The 21,592-nt window shown below is 40.3% G+C and overlaps 2 protein-coding genes across 3 annotated transcripts in view; one reads left to right on the plus strand and one right to left on the minus strand.

The window, feature by feature from the left end:
* Positions 1 to 8,457, plus strand: part of PHYHIPL (phytanoyl-CoA 2-hydroxylase interacting protein-like) — a 36,660-nt gene extending 28,203 nt beyond the window's left edge. For both annotated transcript variants that reach the window (XM_010567890.1, XM_010567891.1), the window contains exons 3-5: positions 2,447 to 2,621; positions 3,637 to 3,754; positions 7,197 to 8,457. In XM_010567890.1, coding sequence (XP_010566192.1) covers positions 2,447 to 2,621; positions 3,637 to 3,754; positions 7,197 to 7,731 — 828 coding nt within the window. In that variant the 3' untranslated portion in view covers positions 7,732 to 8,457. The remainder of the gene's footprint in view (positions 1 to 2,446; positions 2,622 to 3,636; positions 3,755 to 7,196) is intronic.
* Positions 8,458 to 10,071: 1,614 nt separating this feature from the next.
* FAM13C (family with sequence similarity 13, member C) overlaps positions 10,072 to 21,592 on the minus strand; it is a 56,357-nt gene continuing 44,836 nt past the window's right edge. The window contains exons 11-15 of the mRNA XM_010567892.1: positions 18,099 to 18,182; positions 14,095 to 14,190; positions 12,652 to 12,851; positions 11,010 to 11,111; positions 10,072 to 10,227 (exon numbers count right to left, since the gene is read on the minus strand). Coding sequence (XP_010566194.1) covers positions 10,104 to 10,227; positions 11,010 to 11,111; positions 12,652 to 12,851; positions 14,095 to 14,190; positions 18,099 to 18,182 — 606 coding nt within the window. The 3' untranslated portion in view covers positions 10,072 to 10,103. The remainder of the gene's footprint in view (positions 10,228 to 11,009; positions 11,112 to 12,651; positions 12,852 to 14,094; positions 14,191 to 18,098; positions 18,183 to 21,592) is intronic.

Raw genomic sequence — 21,592 nt, forward strand, 5'->3', positions numbered from 1 at the left:
AGTATATTCAGCATATTTAGGGTGCGTATAGGTTTATTATTTATGACTACTGTCATCATATCTGTGAAGGAGGAGGTTTGTATTGGTACTAGTATGTAAAGACTAGAATTCTAGTAAGACTTTGTCTTTTTCTCAGTGCAATTTGCATACCTCCCCTCTTTTTTAAGATACAGAAGTATGATTATTCCCATGTAATAGGAAATGAGGCTCAGATATTTAGCAAAACTAGGACTAGAACCTGGGTGTGCTGAGTTCCCACAATGTGTCCTACGAACAGACCTGGCAATGGGAAGGGTAAGATGAAATGGGAAAAAGCTGAAAATTGAAAGCTGCTTCTTTGGCAACGAAAAGGGACTGCAAAGCAGGCATCTTTTCCCAAAAAGGAGAGAGGTAGTGTGACTCGTATACCTTGCTGCTTAGTTATTCAGTGCTTCCAGGTTGTTCTTGGAAATTATTGCCGTCTAGGTACCTTTAGAGTTGTCTGGAGGGTGGTGGTGGAGCAGCCATCTGCCACTCCAGAATTCCGGCTGTCCTTGAGCTGGCATGTAACCTCTTTTGCACTTCTTTGGAGGCTCAGCCAGAGCTGAGCAGAAAAGAGATGAAAGGAAGAAATGGAGAATCCCCAGAGAAATTTCAATGTGAACATTTGAACATTTTCTCCTGAGGTCAGTATAATGACCTTAAAAAAAAGAAAAAAGAAGTGTTGGCTTAGAAAAAGAACAACAGATTAGAGTTATGAAAAGCATCATATCTGCCCCTCCTCACCAGCTGTGCAAGAAATAAAACCCTCTATTTAATGCAGTTTAGGTAGTCTGCCCCTTTTTTGGTACAGTTTTAAGAGTTGCCTGATACACAGCTGGAAGGCAAGGCTTTGATGCATGGGGGCAATGAGGCTTTTAATGTTACATGAAAACTGACAAAATTAATGGGGGCAAAAACCACCACTGGGTTGTGGGCACAGAGACCTGACCCAGGTGGAGCAGTTGTTACCATAGCCAAAGAAAAGATGACAGGAAGACTAATGATTGTAACTGTAGCAGCTGCTGACTGCATTAGCAGTAGGAAACTCAGTCCAGTGGGATGCCTTTGCAATATAGTTCCAGGGTGGTATCTTTAAATGTCTTTTGGGGTTTCTTTTATTTTTCCTTGTAATTTTTCTCTTATCTTTTATATATTATTTATGCCAGAGTGCACAACTGAATCCTTTAGAGAGAATGTTTCCTCCCAACTGTTATTTGATTCAAATGAGAATTAGCAAAAAAGAAATCATGACAACAAAATCTTACCCTTGATTATCAGTCAATCATGTTTCAGTTCTTGTAATATCACAAGCTGCTAATTTTACAGTTTCTTAATACAGAAAAAATAAATAAATACAGCAAAAAAACCCTCAACCTTTTAGGTCTTGCTCATAGATCATGAACAGAAAATGTCTTTTTTCTATTTCTTTTTTCCTTAAGGGACTACTGTGCTAGTATTTATAGGTGGACAGCTATGGATGTTATCTAAAATGCCCACTTTTCATGTGGCAGCCATCTTACTATTCTGTGATTACTGATAAATATCCAAGAGTAAATACCTCTCTCACTCTATCACAGCTCTTCAGGTACACTGTGCAGAGAATCATTCAACTCCACTGTGAGTCCTTTCACCCACAGTTCTAGCATAAACTGTCCAGTTCTTCAATTTTTTTCTTCCCCTTGGTGGTCTACGCTGCAGTCTTTGGTACTGTAGAAATTAGGTATTTCCACAACGAGCAGCTATTCCTCTTTGTTGCACTATAGTGCGATACACTGGAAGAGCAAAACAGAGTACCCGAAATGGTGGCGGGGTGGGAAGTAAGCAGTGCAACGACAGGCACAAACTATCTAGCTGTATGTTTGGCTTGTTCTGGCCCTTCCTGTACATAAGGGTATTTTGATACATGTAAAACACACAAAGTTACTTTGCAACACATTTAATTTTCTCTGTCCAAGTTTGGTTTGGAAGATATCAACAGCACTATAGGTGGAGTCATTGATGGCAGGAGGAATTTTGTTTGGTTACACTGACTGAAAGAAAACAATGGCAGTGAGAGCACAAGAAGCTCTTAAATTGAGATATCCTTGTGCTCAGTAGTGTGTCTTTCTCTGTTTGCATACTTAAGCACAAATGGCCCTAGTCTGAATTATATATTTGGGCTATATGCAATAGTATCAGTCTGTAGTCACTTGGAACTAATAGTAACTTATACATGCAAGTTATCGCCCTAGCTCTTAGAGCAGACCTTAGACCATTGTCCTGGGCTGCTCTGTTAACTTTGTTGCACCAATGAACTGTGAGAAGTAACTAAGGTTTCCACAGAAGAGCTAGGGGTTGGGGATTACATTGCAAAAACAATGGGGTGGTAGATTGGTTTGGTTACACTGCTGACTTGTGTGTTGTTTTGTCTTTTTGTTTCCATCAGGATGTACCCACTAAATTGGTGGCCAAAGCTGTTCCTTTGCCGATGACAGTCCGCGGGCACTGGTTCTTGAGCCCAAGAACAGAATACACAGTAGCAGTGCAGACAGCATCAAAGCAAGTTGATGGCGATTATGTTGTTTCTGAGTGGAGTGAAATCATTGAGTTTTGCACAGCAGGTAATATTGCTGAGGAAACATGCACCACAGGATGTATGCATGCAATTAATGCTGGCTTTGCTGCCTGAGCGGGTTAGCCATCTACCAGTGCCAGCTAGGCTGGTACAGTTATAACAGCCACACCTGGAAACTGGAATTCTAACTTTAGGCTTTGTATGTGCTCGGGTTTGGCACGTTAATGAGAGGCAGCTGGACTGCCCCTTTGTTCCACAATAGTTTCTGCCCCAAAGTGCTGTGCCTGGCACCACTGCATGTCCCAGGCTAGGAAAGAAGACTGCTGAACCGAAGTGGAGCAGGGCCACTTGTGTGCCTGTTGCTGGCTACTAGCACTGTGGAGAAAAAACAGAGTGGCAGCTCCCTAACAGACAGCTTGCTTAAGACATTCTGCTGCTCTCCCTTCTCTGTATGCTGCAAAGCCTGAGCACCACCAACACCCTGTCTCAAGGATCAGTTTTAGCCTGCCATTGATTTATAAGTCTCTTCCTTTGGATGTTCATCACCTAGTGCCAATGTGCTTGCCTGTGTGAAAGCTGAGTGCTGAAGCAAACCTTCTACAAATCCCCTGTTGGTTGAGATGCCATTGAGGCTGCGTCCTAAGCAAGCTTTTTTAGTTTTGTTTAGAATTGTTATTGGCTCACAACCAGGTACATTCTCGCAAACAGTTTATCAAATGACATAAGCCAGAGAGGGCAGTTCTAAGCTCCTCTGCAGTCCCAAACACAAGGAAACCAGCTCTAACACAGGAAATCCTGAACTGAAAGTTGCTGTAGGCTTGCAGAGTATTTGTGGGGAAAGGAGTGGGGAGAATCAAACGTGTGTGTGTTCCTGCCATTTCTCTGTTGCCACTGTTGGAAACTTGTGCTGGGCTCTATAGTTTCTGTATAGCTGCTGCATAATGTGAGGTATGTTACCCAGGCTCTGTTCCTAATTTTAAGGTTGCACGTCTGTGTAGCTTTTGGAGAGTTTTGTGAGTTTTCCTGCCCCCCCATACTAGCAGATTGTCTTTTCTTTCCAGATTATTCAAAAGTTCACCTAACACAGCTATTGGAAAAAGCTGAAGTGATTGCAGGCCGTATGCTTAAACTGTCTGTTTTTTATCGGAATCAGCACAAAGAATACTTTGATTATATCAGGTAAGAAAGTAAATATATGCAAAACTGTTTGGCAAATTAAGGGAAAATAAGTAAATGGAGGCAGCTGAGCTAAAGCTACAGCAGAATGTCTGTATGCTTCATTGCCAGTTCAGAAGAAGGGAAAAAATAAAATATAACCCATTTCTTCCACCTTGCTTAACTCAGCACTTTTACATTAGGCAATAGAAGTTTGTGTTCTGAAGCAGAAACTGAATTACTCACAGGGTCTCCAGCCTGTTTAAAGTGCCTGTTATCATAACGGAATGTTCAGTAGCCAAATACTTCTATTGTACTAAGAAACTCAGAGATGTCTAGTAGTAGGAGTGCACAACTGTGTGCATAGGCTTTTGCCTACATATGAGTTCCATCTCAAATATTTGCTCTCCACATACAACCACATATGCCCAAATGTAGTAATTGGGGTTCTGCAGTCCAGATGTTAATTTACAGGTAGTGTGGGGAGAGGGGATGATGTTTAGACAATTTTACAACACTGCTTCAGTTGGAATGAATAAATGGGATAGCTGGAGGTAGGTCCCTTATTCCTGTTGGAGACCCAGTGTGCCTTTGCACGCGCAACCGGAAGCATCATGACAATAGAAAAAAGATGACTTCTCAATACAAGGAGTCGAAGCTCATGCGCTGGCTCAGCAGGAGCATCCGCCACACAGAGGTAACCTTCCACCGTTAGAACATGGATGAGAGGTAAGCAGTGTGTCGACATCTGTTTCAGCACGATGTCAGAAGGATGTCAGCATGGGCTATGGTTCTTTAATATGCATTGAGAGATGGGGCTACTGCTGTGCCACATAATTCCAGTTTTATGTTGGTGTCTAGAACTGAAAGTTTTTTAAAACTGGTGAAGAAAAAAAATACTTGAGGGAATCCAGCTCCACAGAGCAGACTCCACCACCCTTGGGAACGTTTCCACTTTGTAGTCCTGAGTATCTGCTCGATTCCAGGAGTGTCTTGTACATTCCAGAGCATGGGGTTTGCTCTTTCCCTTCTGTGTATTGGAAGAATTATTTTATTGCACATAGTGACAAAGCTGCAAAACTGAATGGAGGTAGAGAATGAATTGCAGTTGTTGAGGCTCTTTGAAGACCTCGTAAATCTCTGCTGCCATCCTGGACTAGATCCCACAGAAGCGAAGTGCCTGTGGTGGTTCTGATTCTCATATAGCTTTCTTTTCAGCTATGTAATCATAGTGCACCTTTGTGTTCATAGACCTTTGAAAATTGCCACTGAGGTGCATTTATAGCTGTGGTTTAGGCCTTGTACTGCCAAACGGGATTCTAATGGATTGCGCTGTACCTTTTCCCCTCCCTCCTGTTACGTTCTTTCTTGCTTTGATACAAATAGAGACAAGTTTGTTTGTTTTCCTTTCTGTTAGTGAGTTAGAGAGAGAGAGAAAAAGCTGTGTTTTACCAAGTCAGTAGGAAGATAGAATATCTGTAACCGTCTGATGATGGGCACCTTTTCTGATCAGAAATGTACTAATATGGTCACAAGGGCTAGTCCTTCCACAATGCACCCTTCTGAATGGTACCTTAAAAACCCTAACCACATGCTTCCTTTTAGGAAAAATTCCTTGTCATACCGCGCCTGCCAATGGCCTCTGTGGTGTCATTACTAGTAAACAAGCTTGGAAAAGCTTATAGAGTAGCTCTAGTAGCACTGGCAAACAAGCAACTGTCACGGTGCTAAAGCAGCAACCGCGAAATACGGGGTTTAAAGTGTGAGCTTCTGAGTAGTGTTCATGTCACTCTGCTGCTCATCTCGGCTGGGAGCGCCATAAAGCAGCTCGGGTCCCCGGGAAGAGTGACCTATAATTAGCCTAATTGGCCACTGGATGTCAGTATCTTGCCACAGAAATAAAACCAAGAAGCCTGGCTTTGCAGGTTGCAGAGACGGTAGTTATTCAGGCTGGGTTTTTTCTCCCTTAGAAATCGCTTTAGTCATAAAATACCAATTCTACACAGCCGCCCCTACCCCCCCCCACCACCATCGATGTCTTATGAAATAGGGCTTGAGACAATAACTATGTAGTATTTGAACGGCCCAGAAAACTTTTGAAATTTATCTTAGATACACTGCTGAGGAGATTTGAAATAATGAAAAAATCACAGTTAGAGACATTACTGAGTTGATTTAGAGCTGTTTTGTATGTATACCACTGAATTTATTTGCTTTGACTGCTACCTTCCGCTTTAACCAAGTAAAACCTTCTCCCACACAGCACCTTTTTACCAAGTTAAAAGCAGAGGGAGAACAGTCTTTCTCAGCTAGCTTCCCCTCTCCTCAAAAAAAAAAAAAAAGAAAAAAAAAGAGGAAAGAAGGAAAAAAAGAAGAAAGAGTAAAAGTATAAAGGCATTTTCCAAGGGTGCCTAGTAAATCTGGTGTTTTTCAGGACTGACTGACTTACAAATGGGAATGTTTCCCTTTCTGGTATCACACGGTTGCAGGTGCAGAGAGAGCCAAAGCTGTCGCGATGGCACTTCCAGAGAGGTGTAGGGCACAAGTTCTGGGGCACATCCTGCTATACATAAAATCTCAGGTGCTAAGGAGGATTAGATGGGATGTTTTGGACTGTTCTCCTAAATTTAGCAGCCTAATGCTGCTAAGTGCAATTTATTGGGATTTAGGGTTTTTAAAATTCACTTGCTACATTGAACTTTTCTTTTCACTGGAACCAAATTGAGCTCAGCTTGCAAAAAAAGAGCGTTAGTCTTGTACATTTTTTTCCCCTTGGTACTAGTGTCTGCAGAAGCTGGATAGCAACCAAAGTGGAAACTAACCAAATTGCCTAATACTCTGTGCCCAGCTCTGCTCTGATTGAAGTCAGCAGTAGACAAATTAGATCTGAAATTATCATTTTGGGGAAAAAAACTATGGCAGACAGTACATTCCTTCCTATAAGCTCTCTGAAAAACATGGTTCAGAAATAACTTTCACTGGCAGTTTTCTATATGAAATATATACTGCCTATGCTAAAAATACGCATTAACAAACAGTATATTTAGCATATTGAGACTGACTTGCAATTTTCGACATGTGATTAAACTAAAAAGTGTTTATTGTTAGAATTGTAGTGGAAGGCTGAACAAATCAGCTAATTAAAGATACTGGTGGTTTGGGGGCTTTTTTGTTTGTGCTGTTCTTCGCCTGCATATAATACCCACACAGCTCACAGCTGCCAGAGAAGCCAGCCTGGGAAAGCAGATTTTCCCCTTGAGCAGGAGGAATTATTCTAGCTCTTTCCGAGTCTGGCATCACTTGATTTTCTTGGTCCTAAGATTGTGACACTAACCACAGTTTTCAGTTTAACGGTTTTCCTTTGTGTCCCTTCAGTACTGTTACCAAACAGCACGACGTCCTAACTTCTTCCACTTTTTCTTGAACATGTGTTACAAAATAAACAATACCAGTCATTCATTTGTAGAGAGCATCATGGGAATGCTATGCAGCCCTCTGTTAAGGATAACAGTGGCAGCCATGGCTCTCCGATCAGTGGGAAGCTGGAAGGCATCTTCTTTAGCTGCAACACCGAGTTTAACACTGGGAAGCCTCCACAAGATTCACCTTATGGAAGATACAGGTTTGAGATTGCAGCTGAAAAACTCTTCAACCCAAATACTAACTTGTACTTTGGAGACTTCTACTGCATGTACACAGCCTACCACTACGTCATTCTCGTTATCGCCCCCGTTGGATCACCGGGAGACGAATTCTGTAAGCAGCGCCTTCCTCAACTAAATATAAAAGATAATAAATTTCTGACCTGCGATGAAGAAGACGGTGTCATGGTTTACCATCATGCCCAGGATGTTATTTTGGAAGTAATTTACACTGATCCTGTGGATCTCTCCCTCGGCACAGTTGCAGAAATTACTGGTCACCAGCTAATGAGCTTGTCTACTGCAAATGCAAAGAAAGATCCCAGCTGCAAGACCTGCAATATCAGTGTTGGACGTTAAAACTTCCCTGGTTACTTAGGAGCCTTCAAACCTCTGTTGCCCATTTCCATAGTCAGACATTTTTGTCAGAAGCATGCACATGCCGCTGTCACCAAAAGCAAACACGAGTCTTCAAAATCTCCACTAGCGTTTTTAGTATTTCTTCTCTCCCTCTTTCCCTTCTGTTCCCCCGATGCTTTAATGGTTAGAAGTCCTGGATTTCTTTCTGGCAACCATTTATACCTAGATGCTGCAAAAATTGTTTTCTGTTTCTTGCCAAACATAACAAAATCCTATATAAACTGCTTTAGCAAAATAAAAATAACAGCTTATATAAATGGTGTTTAAATATGCATTCATTTTAACTACTGAACAAATACTGGGATAACTCCAAACAGCATGAAAGGTTGTAATTGCAGCATGATTTAAACTTCAGAGCCTAGAAATGTCAGCACTTCCAACGTGTTGTTTGACAGTGTTATTTATGTTATTTATATTAGCTAACTGAAAACAGAAACTGTGTCTCGACATAATAAATATAATAGAAAAATATTTTATTTGTACTGTTGTATAAAATATTATACAATCATATAGAATATATAGATTACATTTTAATATCAATTGTATACATATGTCATGAAATCATTTTCCCTTATCAAAGATGTAGTTTGTAAACTTCAAATAGCTCTGTATCTGTTCCTGTTGCTCTAGATGACTTTAATTAAAACAGATTTACGAAGGAGACCATTTCTGATTCATAAAAGTTAAGTTATAAATTATCAAGTCAGTACACTGAAACAACAAACCTCAGAGAAATAAAAAAATTCCTTTTTTAGTGTTCATACTTCTTCCTCCAAACTACTTGAAAATGTGTACGTCTTCAAAATCATGCCAAGTCATAACATACAATATAAATACAAACATGGTTGGTACATAATGGGCTTTATAAAATGAAAATCTTCTTACCAAGATAGAAAACAGGTTGCTTATACTACGTGGTCAATACAAAATGACAGTTAAAGCAAAACACTAAACATGATTCAACTTATTTGAGTCCTTTTTTTTTTTTTTTTTTTTAAATTATTCTTCCTTCCTTTATGTCTGGGCTAGGTATTTCCCAGAATCCCTGCTTTTCATTTCTAGTACAAAACCCACTGATAATCCTTCCGTTTGTTAATAGTCCACTTTTCACACAAATGGTCTATCACAAATAGTGAAAAAAAAATCTCCTTAATAGTACAAAGTGTGGTGCTCTGAAAGTTAAGAAAGATGCATAATTCCAATGGAAAAAAATATCTTTTTTATAATCTTATTTATAGTAAACAAGAAGTCTAGCGTTCCTCATCAGATAACTGTGACACTCAATTATATACCATGTACTTTATCTATCCAAAATATCTTAGCATAATGCAATAATCTAGTCTGGTTTTAATATATATATGTGGCAATTTATAACACAAGAAATACTTTGACATTTTACAAAGTGCATGCGTCTAAATGAGCTTTGGTAGTTAGAAAAGCAAATGTTATAGCATCAGGCAAAATAAAGTGCAAAGTTTAATACATAAATCAAAATTAGCATGTAGTTGATCTATTTACTGAATTTTAAGTACCATGAGCCAGGTCCTGTGAACCATAGTGAAAAGGACAGCAGCCAGTACATTTGTTTTATCTCTTCCCAGGAAACCGTATCTATTTTGTTTTGCCAAACATTTTCTCTTATTTCTAAAAAAAAAAAAAGTTCCATTTGGCAGTCATGTTCCATCCTTCTTTTTTTGCATAGGCAGCATCACTTTGCCCTACTCCCAGAATTTTAGACCAAATCCTGGCACAGGTTCTTTGTATGCACCTTTCTTTGAAGCTGCTGGAATTCAACAGCAATGCTGTCTTGAAAGATAGCATACGTTCATGAGTTTTTCGCTCATGTTTCTTTTAATATCTATCTATCTAGTGAATTGGCACATTGAGAACCGACATTAATAGTTCATTATAGTGCCTGTTAATTCTGGAAAGAAAGGTGTGGTACATTGTCATGTACTAAAAACCTGGAGAGCATTTCCTCATGCTTTTTAAAACTAAGAGCAGGTCAAACTGACAATCTACAATACTTCAGCGTCCTTTTAATTTCTAGCATTCTCACAGTGCACTTCAAGGCTTTTTCAAAAGGAAAAAAATATATACCGTAGTCCACTCACCCGTGCTTAATTAATAGTCTTGCATATTGCTGTCCTCTCTCATCCCAGCTAGTATAATTGGTAAAGTGCATCAAAAATCTCAGTGTGTCAAATAATTGTGCAGCAGACCAAGACCTGTAAAATTACTTCCTCTTTTTCATTACGTGTTTGTTTGCTTGTTTTTTTGCTAAAGAACAGTATCACAGCATTGCATTCGCTTCAAATTGTTTTGGAAATATCATGCTTGCTGATGAGAACCTCCAAGAGCCTGATTTTAGCTTTCATGTGCTTGTATTCGGAGTATTCTTCAGCCATTGGCACCCGATCTTCTTTTTGAGGACTCCTATGAAAAGCAAATAAAAGTGCCATCACTTTTATCAGTAAGAGGAGAAACAGTCTTTAAAATTAATTCTGCAACAACTAATGAGAATTGGGTTGGATTTTTTTTTTTCCTAACTGTAGGTGACTAAAGGTAATATTTGACAGGATCAAAAAGCTCTAGTAGGCAGAAATGAAATAACAGTAATTAAAATACTCAATTTTCATATACCAAGTAATTTTCTTTCTTGTCAGCCATGCAAGCATGACAACTTCATTCTCAAATGTGCAGAGAAGTTATTACATAGTGCTTTGAAAACTGTTACCAGAATACTCCATGTCCGTATCATCCGTGGTTTTCAGCAAAAACGTTTGCTAAATGAAGGGAGAAGGATAAACGGCGAGTGTAAAGTAGCCAGTATTGTCTATGGGTGAAAGAAACAGTGGTTCCTGCTTTCAAATCTGGCCTTTAAAAGTGGCCCAACTGCCAAGTGTAATCCCTGCAGATTGACATCCTCAGAAAGACTCTTTAGCAGCCTCCCTTCAGCTCAGGGTTTATACCTTCCAGGCATGTCCTGGAAGCTCCCCAGGTCCAGACTGTCCTCAGGGATGCCCACATCCCAGAGGAACTAAACAGGGAGGTGGACATCTCCACAGAGACCAGACACCTCCACGGTATCTTCCAGTCCCTAGCAGCAGCTTTTCTGGCCTGCTCCCCTAAGAGTAACCACCCTAGCAGGAGCAAACAGGTCTGTATAAGAGCCCAAAGGGGAGAAGGAGAGGGCTTTTGTTGAGCTGGTTATTTACCTTCCTGTCTGTTTATAGAATTGTTCCTCAAACTCTCTCAGAGCTTTGCGAAGCCTTTTCTTATCTGCTCTTGTTTCTCGAAGATGTTCAAGCAGAACGGGCCTGTAAAACAGAGACAAGAACATGAAACCCCCAAGTGCTTGGAAGTATTGTAAAGGCTGTGGCTTTGGGTAATAAGCAGCTGGCTGCTACGGACCACGGCAGGCACTGATCTCAGTGCCCCGAGATGTTCCACCACATCCCTCCAACTATGGATATAACTGGCAACACGCGATAAACAGTTGTGCTCCTTCCCTTTTACTAGTATTCTCACTCTTCTAATAAAGTGAAGGCAGAGACTCTATGGACAACATGGGAGGAAAAGCTTTCAGGATTGAGTCTTACTGGTGGTCTTAATTCTGTGTGGAATTAATGGAGTTGACAGGGCTCAGAATCTCACAGGAAGTGCTTTGCATCTCTTGAACTGAATTAATAAAGTCAATGTCCAAGCCCTACTCCTAAAAGCAGCTGTTACCAAACATGACTGTGATGCAGTGGAAATGCTAGTGGTACCCAGAATCAATATTTCTGGAGGCCATGTTTTAGCTGGTATTTGGAGAATAAGGTTTTTAGGCAGAGAAAGAATTCTGTTACGACATATGCAGCTGGTTGGTTGGGGTTTTTTTCTGTAATAACAAAAGGCACAGAAATATCTTCACAGCATTTGTGAGCAAACTATTGCATACATAGTCAAGTTACATAGAAAACAAAGACATTTTTATTTACTCTCAATTTTGTTAGAGCCTAGTCAACTTCATTTATGCATCTAAGCACTCCCAATCAAAACACAAGAAAAAGATACCCTCCCACAAGCTCTGAGATCACATCCGTTCCTGGAAGGCATATTCTTCAACAGGTTTCAGGGCTGAGTGATAACAGCCCATGTGCATCTTGAGATTTGCTGTCTCATGCAACCTGAAATTCTTAACTACAAAGCAGGAGGGCTTTATTTTGGTTTTATAATGGAGGGTAGGAGAGTGGTGGTAAGTTTTTTTTCTGGCATCCAGACACTAATAACTATTCTCATGCAAGGAAGAAATTGATTTTATACCCATTCCCTGGCCTCCCACGTGAACATGTATTGCATGATCCTTCACTCAGCTCCCCTGTTGCTGTTCATATGCCTGATGTCTCTGGCATTCTTACATCACTCACAGAGTCAATCCCAGTACACACACAAACAGAGGAGCAGATTATCCTGCGTGGCCAAACTGTGCTTTGGTTTATGACTGCTTTGTAAGAACATAAGTAGTTAGATATCTAAAAATTTTGTAGCAATTATAGGTAGGTCTACGTATCTTTACTATGCCATTATGTCATATCTACCACTCTGTATATGTAGTTGTATCTCCTATCTGCTCACATTCCTTCACCTTTCTCTTCACGGACTTGGCACAAAGTTCGTTCTTTGAATAAATAGCTCAAACCACAGGTATGCTGCCCAAACAACAAATATCATCTGCCTCTTTTCTCCCGTAAGAAAACACTGAGTCACTTCTTTGGTATAGAATATTCCCATGCAGTAAGTATGGATCATGTTTCATTTACAAAGTCTATATGAAATATTTTAAAACATTCAGGAAAAAAAAAAGACAGAACTTACATTGTTGCCTCGTGTAAATTGGACATAGACAAGGCTGTTTGCCTGAAAACTTTCTTTTCATCCAGAGGTGAAACATACGCAGGCTCACTCTCCTCCTGAGAGTAACACAGATGCTCATCAACAGGGAGGCAAGATATCGGACCGGATGATAACTCATGGCTGCTTTGAGAATGCTCTTCATCTGAGTCTTCCTCTTCCTGCTTGTAAAACGTAAAGCATTATTGAATTAGTTGTTTGCATTACAATACTAACAATTAATAGGATGACAACGTAAAGAATTGGGATCTAACTTCGGGATATATTCACGGAAATAGATTACACATATTGAAAGCTTTACCCAGGTCTACCCGAGATTGTTCACGAGAGCTCTCATGGGGCTCACTGAGTTACTGTGTGTTGTCCACCATGACTAAACAGGACAGAAGATGGCCCTGCTTCTGAGTATCTCCAGCCAGCAATTTACTTCTGTTTACACAAAAGCCTTTATAAGTGGCAAGGATTTAAAGAACATTCTGTATTTCTGTAAGCAGTGCAGTCTTGGTGGAACTTGTAGTCCTCTCATATACCATCTACTGTTTGCATTATGTCCAGAAATTCTGACTGTAACAAGACTCGGAGATAGAGATTCCACAGTTTTATAGCTACAAATGTTAACTACCAAAATAGAGTGATGTCACTCATTGTCTTCCTCATGTTCCTTCACCCTCAGAAGAAAAGTTGATCTTTTGAAACTAAAGCTTAAACATAAAAACTCCTAAGAAGTAAAGCACAAGGGAACGTCAGTTACATTTTTCAAATAAAATATCCGTGTGCATGTGTAAAAAGATTTAAAATTGGGTTTTTCAAAGCAATCTAAAGCTCCACTGTCATCTAACAAGGCAATAGTTCATAATTTTTAAAATCAACCCAGCCCCAATTAGTATTAGATTAGTATTTTTGATAGAGGCATGCTAATTAACTTCCAAATAGCCAGATTCTGCTACTTCTACTCACAGTGAGACCAGTGCTGTTACATTACATTGATATATTATTAAAGTACTACAAACAATATTTATGTGCTACGTAATTGATAAAAGCATTGACAATAAAATACAGAAGATAGATATAGTGACAGTATAGGGCTTCATGAAAAGAGATAAGTTTCATTCTGTGTTGCATATGTTAGCATAATAGAAAACTAGTGCCAGCCTTTGATCTCTTACCCCGTCGTTTGAAGTGATTGCCTCAGAAACTGCTGCCATACATTACAACCTCTGGCATGCTTAGAAGTTGAATTTCATAGAGCATTTGCTCTAGCTGAAATATCAACACCCTGTATTAACCAATGAGCAGATTCTTCAAATATCAGTAGTTCTATTGCTGCCAAACTGACATACAGGTTCAAATCAAACACAGCATTTAATATGTTTACTGGACAATGCATATGAATTCTTTCCAACTTACAATTGTTGTGATCAAAGATGGAGTTGCGAGAAGTTTCTTGATAATTCTGTATCTGTCATAAAGAGGTTTCATGAGACTCTTTTCTTGCTTAGTTACCTAAAGAGAAATCATAACAAAATATACTCCTCCAAAATTAAACATAAAAAAAAAAAGATTTCTCATTTGCTCCTGTAAAGCTAAGAAAGGTATTAGAAGAATATGACCTGATGTGTATTTTGCTTCCATAGATATTCCATGGGAACTGTAGTTTAATCCATACAATTTCTAAAAATGAAAATAGCAATCTATTTTCTAATGGAAAATACCCCACGTGGATTCCTCACTTCCTCGAGCCACATCACCCAGGCAGAGGGTAAACTATTCTCTGTCTCTTTCTGAAGATGCTAATAGAGTTGTAAGAGTTAAGATATGCTTCTACTGTGCATATTGCATTGACACCTCACTTACTTAACTGCAATAATGGCAACAGGTGAGCTACAGTAACATGACAGTCCGCCTGAGACAATATACTCAGCGGCCCAGTGGGATGGTGGGTGCTGAGAACACAGCTTTACAGCCTCAGTGAGTGAGGTGGCTCCATGCAGAATTGCTGTGTGCATCCCTCACTGGAACTGCCTTCCATGATCGGGATTAACTGTCTGTTCATGTAGTTTGTGCTTGCACTAAGTGCATTAGGAGCATTGATTTGGAGGAGAATATTGTTTTAGATCAGGTATTAAGAGCCTGATCCAGCCACAAATGTTTATAAATACAAAAATAAACCTTATGGAAACTAGGTGTGCAGTAGACTGACTTACTGGACTAAGGAAAAAAAAAGAGTAAATCCCACAAGAAAAAAAAAAAAGACAACAGAAAAACAACATGTTCCTCAGTGATTAAATGTCAAAACAGGGTCATTTCCAAACTAGTTCACCATCAGCCTCTGCTCCTCAACTCACATGCCTATCAGCACCCACTGGATACGACTGCACTGTCTTTTCGCACAACTACTGCACTACTGCATTGAAGCCCAGCTACACACGCTCCGATGAGTGACCACACGGCAGGTTTGAAGACACACATACTGGCTGATGGTATGGACAATAGTCCAGAGTTGCTCAGAAGCAGACAAATCCCTGGTCAGCAGGAGTAAGGGTGACAGTAGACAAATGCAGGTTGACGACACCGCATATGTCTGGCTGATTGAGTCGTTAGGGACTATTTCTAGAGGTATGCTTCACTGCAGAATGTCAGGGCTTGCCTATCCCAGCTAGTCCACTTCTCTTCCCCAGTCTTCATGTTCCATTTGATTGCAACACATTCAAGCTCTAGGAAATGCCAAACAAGCCAGAACAGATCATTTTTTGTTTTAAACCTAGTCAGTGCCCTCTCCATCTGACTACTCAGGTAAGTCTGGGTAAAGATGGTGTCATCCATACTATACATCAGCAGGGCAATCATCATCACCAGTGCTCTCCGCTGTGTTTCAAGGCTGCTGTAGTCATGATACTCTGAATATGCAGCAACTTGATAATTTTTTCTGATGGGTTCTCTCTTTGTACTCCCAAAGGAGGTTTATACAATAACTGTGACATTGTCTAGGACTGAATTTTGCTATTTGCTTTAAAAACAACAAAAAACCACCACCATCAACAAACACCACTAAAGTTTTTGCATAATAGGCTAAATTTCTGATTATTTTCTTGGAATCCCAGTACACTCTATTCCAATTAACCTTTTGATAATCCTATGGTGTGATATTTGTTAAGTGACAAGGCATGTCACGGGTTGCTAGCTCAAACGTGCACTTGCAGCCCAGAAAGCCAACCGTATCCTCGGCTGCATCCAAAGCAGTGTGACCAGCAGGTCAAGGGAGGTGATTCTGTCCCTCTACTCTGCTCTCACAAGACCCCACCTGGAGTACTGCATGCAGCTCTGGAGCCCCCAACATAAGGAGGACATGGACGCTCCATGTTGGAGCGAGTTGAGAGGAGGGCCACAAAGATGATCAGAGGGCTGGAGCACCTCTCCTATGAAGACAGGCTGAGAGAGTTGGGGTTGCTCAGCCTGGGGAAGAGAAGGCTCCAGGGAGACCTTATAGCAGCCTTCCAGTACCTAAAGGGGGCTTACAGGAAAGCTGGAGAGGGACTTTTTACAAGGGCATGTAGTGACAGGACAAGGGCTAATGGGTTTAAACTGAAAGAGTGTAGGTTTGGATTGGACATAAGGAAGAAATTCTTAACTTTGAGGGTGGTGAGGCACTGGAAGAGGTTGCCCAGAGAGGTTGTGGATGCCCCCTCCCTGGAAGCGTTCAAGGCCAGGTTGGATGGGGCTTTGAGCACCCTGGTCTAGTGGAAGGTGTCCCTGCCCATGGCAGGGGGGTTGGAACTACATGATCTTTAAGGTCCCTTCCAAACCAAACCATTCGATGGTTCTATGAAACATCTGAAGTAGGGAATCTTGAGGCTTCGGCAATCAACGTTCAATATTGTGAAAATCCATTTTCTGCACTGGGACAGCTCTTTGATAGCAGGCACCTGTTTTCTTAGCAAACGTCACCAGAGTGCCTCTGCCTGGGCAGTCACTCATTTGCCATCTCCAAGTCATCACTCCCCGGCTTTTACAAACTGTGTGAGCTTCCCCAGCAGATCTCTCTTTCCTGGATCCCTCCAGCTCTGAACTGGGCACAGGCCCTGTGCTTGCCACTGAGTTGGGACCTCACTGGCCTCATTCTCCAGCTGTTCTTGGTGCCCAGGATGCATGCAGACTCTTCACCCCTTTCCCGCAGGAAAATACATTGATATAGATACAAAGACTAAAATTTGCTTCTGTAAGAGACACAATTATTTAAGTATGCAACTCTGTGTGGAGTGGCTCCTGATTGCTTGTTTATTTTCAATGACAAAAAAAGATTTAGAAATCTTGCCTAACTTTCATGACCCTGCTTTAAATTCTTGACTGTTGCTGAGCTTTCTGTGACCTTAAGTCAGAGCTGTTTGGCAGTCTTAGGATTCCCTCATGGCGGCTTAGTATCACTGATCACCTCTTTCCTTATGTAGTTAGCATCTTCTTTCTTAGCTGATCATAGCGCTTCTTCAGCCTTGAGAAAAGGAACACCCTCTCTGACCCCCATGCTACAAAGCATGCCCTATTCTCTTTTCTATCTTTGAATCTTTAAGTCTCTTTTACCTCTATATAACACTAATAACTCAATTTCTTTTTTGTTCTCCTTCTTAGGAAATGAAATTTCTTCATACCCATAGATATATTCTATCCACCCCTCAGCTCTCATTCCAAGCCCAAAGAAGATGGACAAAAAAATTATTTTATCCAAGATGCAGAGAGATCAGATTCAGATCACAATCATTTTAACAGCTGGCATATTTTTGGACACGTGTTGGTGCCACTCCCTTTTCCCCTACGACAACAAGTACTAGTCAGAAACAGAGACAGTCATAAGAATACAGACTTAGACATCAAACAGGAATTCTCAGCTGTGTATAGACAAATTTTCAAATCATCCTCTCACCAATGTTTGTTTTGTACCTACATTCAGCAATGAAGTCCCTTGAAAGGATTTTAATTAATAGTTTTAAGTGCTGCTGTGAAATAAAGGAAAACACAGATGACAGGTCATGTCATTTTTGTAGTTCACATCTCAGATGGTGCCCTATAAACCTTTCTCAGCTGCTAAGCATTCTAATGTTTCATACGTCATAGCAGAGCTACAGTATGCATGAGCCAAGTCTGCTGTGGATGTACAATCCTCCACCTTTATCATCAAACCCTGCAACTTCCAATCATGAAGAGAGATACAGGGCCTCTAGAAACTTGCCCTTTTATTTTATTTTTTAAAATATAAACCAAATTCATCAGTGTCAGGCAACAACATTTATACCTGAAATAACTAAAATTATGTTAATAGTGTAAAATTCATCTAAATACATTTAATATATGCATCCAAAAATATTTGTTAGAGAAGTTAGATAATTTTTAATTTACCTATCTTTCCATGGTATACTTACAGGTTGTCCATGAATACTCTCAAAATATAGTAGACATTTCTGAAGACTGATTTTTTCCAAAGCCATTTGCTTTTTTGTCATATCCTATTTAAAAAAGTTATTTATAAGATTATGAATCAAGATTTCATGACAAGGGTACAGGTATGTATCTGTTTAATCATCTATTCTCCCCAGATAAACATTAATAATGAATTCTGTTTCTGTCCACACTGAGGTCAATGGGGACTTGGCATTAACCTAGCAAGAACAGAGTCCAAATTTACATGACTGAAGTTTTAAATGAATCAAAGTACATGCTACCTTCTCAAGGCCTAATGCCAAGTTGATGAAAGCTATGGAGATAGTTCTACTGATTGGAGTAGGCTTTAGGTCAGGCCTTTACCAGTGGAAAATACACTGTATTTACTTTGTCTGGCCAAAGTGGAGCCTTTGGGGCCTGAAGGTGTGCTCTTTCTTCTAGAGAAAGATGCATGACTGAAAATGTACTGGAAGGATGGAATTATTATTTTTCTTAACTGTCATTATATAAAGATCTAATACTTGATTGCCTTGATTTCTTTCAAAATTACTATTCTATGAAAGCAGTTTAACAAGCTTAAAGTCAGGAAGCAGTATTAGGCTATTGACAGAACACTGCATCCTTATCTGGAAAGTTTCCAAGGGTACAAACTATGGTCTTAGTCAAGAAGGCAAGAATCTTCATGTGTTGCTGGATCAGAGCCTGTATCTGAAAAATTTTTCTGGGAATACTGGTTGACAGAAAGTGTAAACAAGCAGAGGTTTTTGCTTTAAAATCACAGCCAAATTGCGTGCACATGAGGTATACGTCATTGGTTGGGTTTTGGGAAGGCAGGCTCACAAAAGATGACTGCAACATATGAGTAGAAGATGTTGGCACTGAAGTCCCACAGATACCAGTGCAGTACTTTCCTAGAACATTTTCCAATGTTTAGGTAACATTTATGAATAATAGTTGTAACTGAAAAACTAAAGAAGTATTTTTCTTATCCATCCTAGGGAGAAATCAATTAATGAGATCTGTATGTTATTAACTTCTATTTGCCAGATCAGTTCATAAATCATATATAGTGTTCCCCATTATATATTAAGTATGATTTAGTTGTAACAAATGAGAACAACAACCATTGTAGACAAAATGCTCAGAAACTTGCAAAAATGCAGAGACGACATTCCTCAACTTTTTAAATTATTCATCAAGAGAGAGAAATAGATTTGCCTTGGCTGGTAAGGGATGAAGAACAGAAAGCTTCAGCTATGCAAACACAACTCATTTATGGAGTGGAATGATAGATTCACAATGAAATCCCTAAATATTCAATCATTGTGGTACTCTGGTGAACACCCCATCAATGCTGAGCATACTAGAAAAAGGTGCTGTCTCTAAAATTAAATGGAAGAATAATCTGATCAGGCAGCAGGAAATTATGGCTGGACGGTATGCATCTGTAGAACCACTATGGGGAAGCTGCAGAAAGTGCAGCCCTTTAGTTACAATGGGAACGGAGGTGGGCTTTCTTCCTCAGTCACGAGGTTCTTGCTCAGCTGGGCTTAACACCTAACACTAGCAGTTTATTTCTGTTCAAAAATCACAATATGAATCACTGGTACCAGAAAGAATAACGCTGATTTTTCAACAATGCAGTTTGTCAGTGTTGGTGATATAGCAGTATTTGTATAGGTGTCTGATGCAGGGAGCACACCATTTAACTGGTATTTCCCTCCTCCTCCTCTCCCATTCCCTCTCTTCCCAAGAAGATCTGCTCCTGACACTTGCATATTTTCATCTGGGTTGGAACAGCAAGGAGCACATGCAGCTCCTTTTTCCACAGTCTCTGCCAGATCACGACAGATCTGTATGAATTAGGGCCCAGTGTTTGGCGGTTTGGAGAAGAGCTCATCCACCACAATGAAGTAATGTGAAGAACAACGGAGTTTGGTGAGGTGGGGGCAGGCGGGGTGCCTTTCTGCAGAAAGTTGATGACTAGGTTATTTTATTGACAACTTGGAGAAGTATTTTTAATAATTAGCCTCTACTTTTTAAAAATACATCAAGCCCTGAAGAAGTAATGCTCTTCTAATATCAAAGGACTGCCTTGCTGTTAACTTCAGCAGGAGCAAAACCTTTTTTGTTTGCTGCCCAAATGCAAAAACAGTGCAGAACCACTAATCACATTTTGCCTTAAAGGTCTGCGTAAGTTAGTCACTCCAAAATTATCTGTCATTCACGTTAAGAGAAGAGCTACTAACTAGAATGCAGGAGTATGATAAAGTAGCTAATTTGCTTATTTATTGCTAGTTCTGCAATTAATACGAGGTTAATTCTTTCAAAAACTATTAAGCCTAGAGCAGCTGAATGGTTAGGAGGAAACGGGGAGTGATGATTAATATTGATTTTACACATGAGAAACAATCTCAAGAGGGTTTAGCATTTGGGCCTATTTCATTAGCTCATTTTATTAGCAATCTCAAGACGGGTTTGTATTCAGCTAAGTTTGAAATGGCTGATAATTTCAAAATCAGAGAAGGCAGGTGGAATCACAAAATGCAGAATTGTCTGAGACATCTTAGGACTGTAGGCTGCCTACAGCAGCATGAAATTCAGTGCTAATTAAATGAAAACTCTGCTTCATAGCCAGAGAAAAGATGAACTGAAGTGGGTCAATAATGAGAAGACAGATACACAAAGGCAACCAGTCTGAGAAAAGCCTTGGGGGACAGACTGCAAATGTTCAAACTAAACATAAGGAAAAAGTTGTTTGTTGCATGTGAAGAAAGAAAAAAGGAGACTATGTGTGAAGCTAAGGTAGCGGTTTGGTTTTTATAACTTGGAACAAAGGCACACAAAATATTGTATACAGCTGTCTTCCTCACTAGTTGGTTCCCTGGGTGCTCATGCCTTTTAAGGTCGCTGTTGTTTTTCCAGACAGAAGATACAAACTCTGAGGACAGACAGTGTGACAGCGAGGACTGGGCCTGGCTGAGGCCTTTCGCTCTCAGAGGCAGCACTTTTGTTTCCAGGCAGGCCCGAGTCCAGGTTCCCAGGGCCTACTAAGTCTGCCACTTGGCAATGTGTGGTGGCTCATTACAAAGCAGCATTTAACACAAAAATAGGAAGAAAAACTTTGAAGGCAGTCAACAAGTGACAAGACACATCCATAGAACGATGCCAGTTTACTTCAGCTGAGGGTCAGGCCAAGTCTGAGTGTAGCCCCCCTGTGAAAGGCCGCGCTGGCTGGTGAACCACAGCCAAGCACCGCAGGGCTGCTGCTCCTCCTCGCTGTGGCTGGGGCGGCTATTACATCCCCAGCCACCGAGTTCGGATTGGCTTAGAAGTCAGGAGTTGGGTTTTGGGGATTTGGTGGGGTTTTGAGTAATACGATTCAAATTATGTCTATTGGCCTTTTTTGGCTCCTGAACTCCTACATTCACAGTCTTAATGTTTTTTTTTGGGGGGGGGGGGGGGGTTTTTTTTT

This window comes from Haliaeetus leucocephalus, unplaced genomic scaffold, assembly GCF_000737465.1.
Source record: "Haliaeetus leucocephalus isolate CR32 unplaced genomic scaffold, Haliaeetus_leucocephalus-4.0 Scaffold229, whole genome shotgun sequence".
Lineage (NCBI taxonomy): Eukaryota > Metazoa > Chordata > Aves > Accipitriformes > Accipitridae > Haliaeetus > Haliaeetus leucocephalus.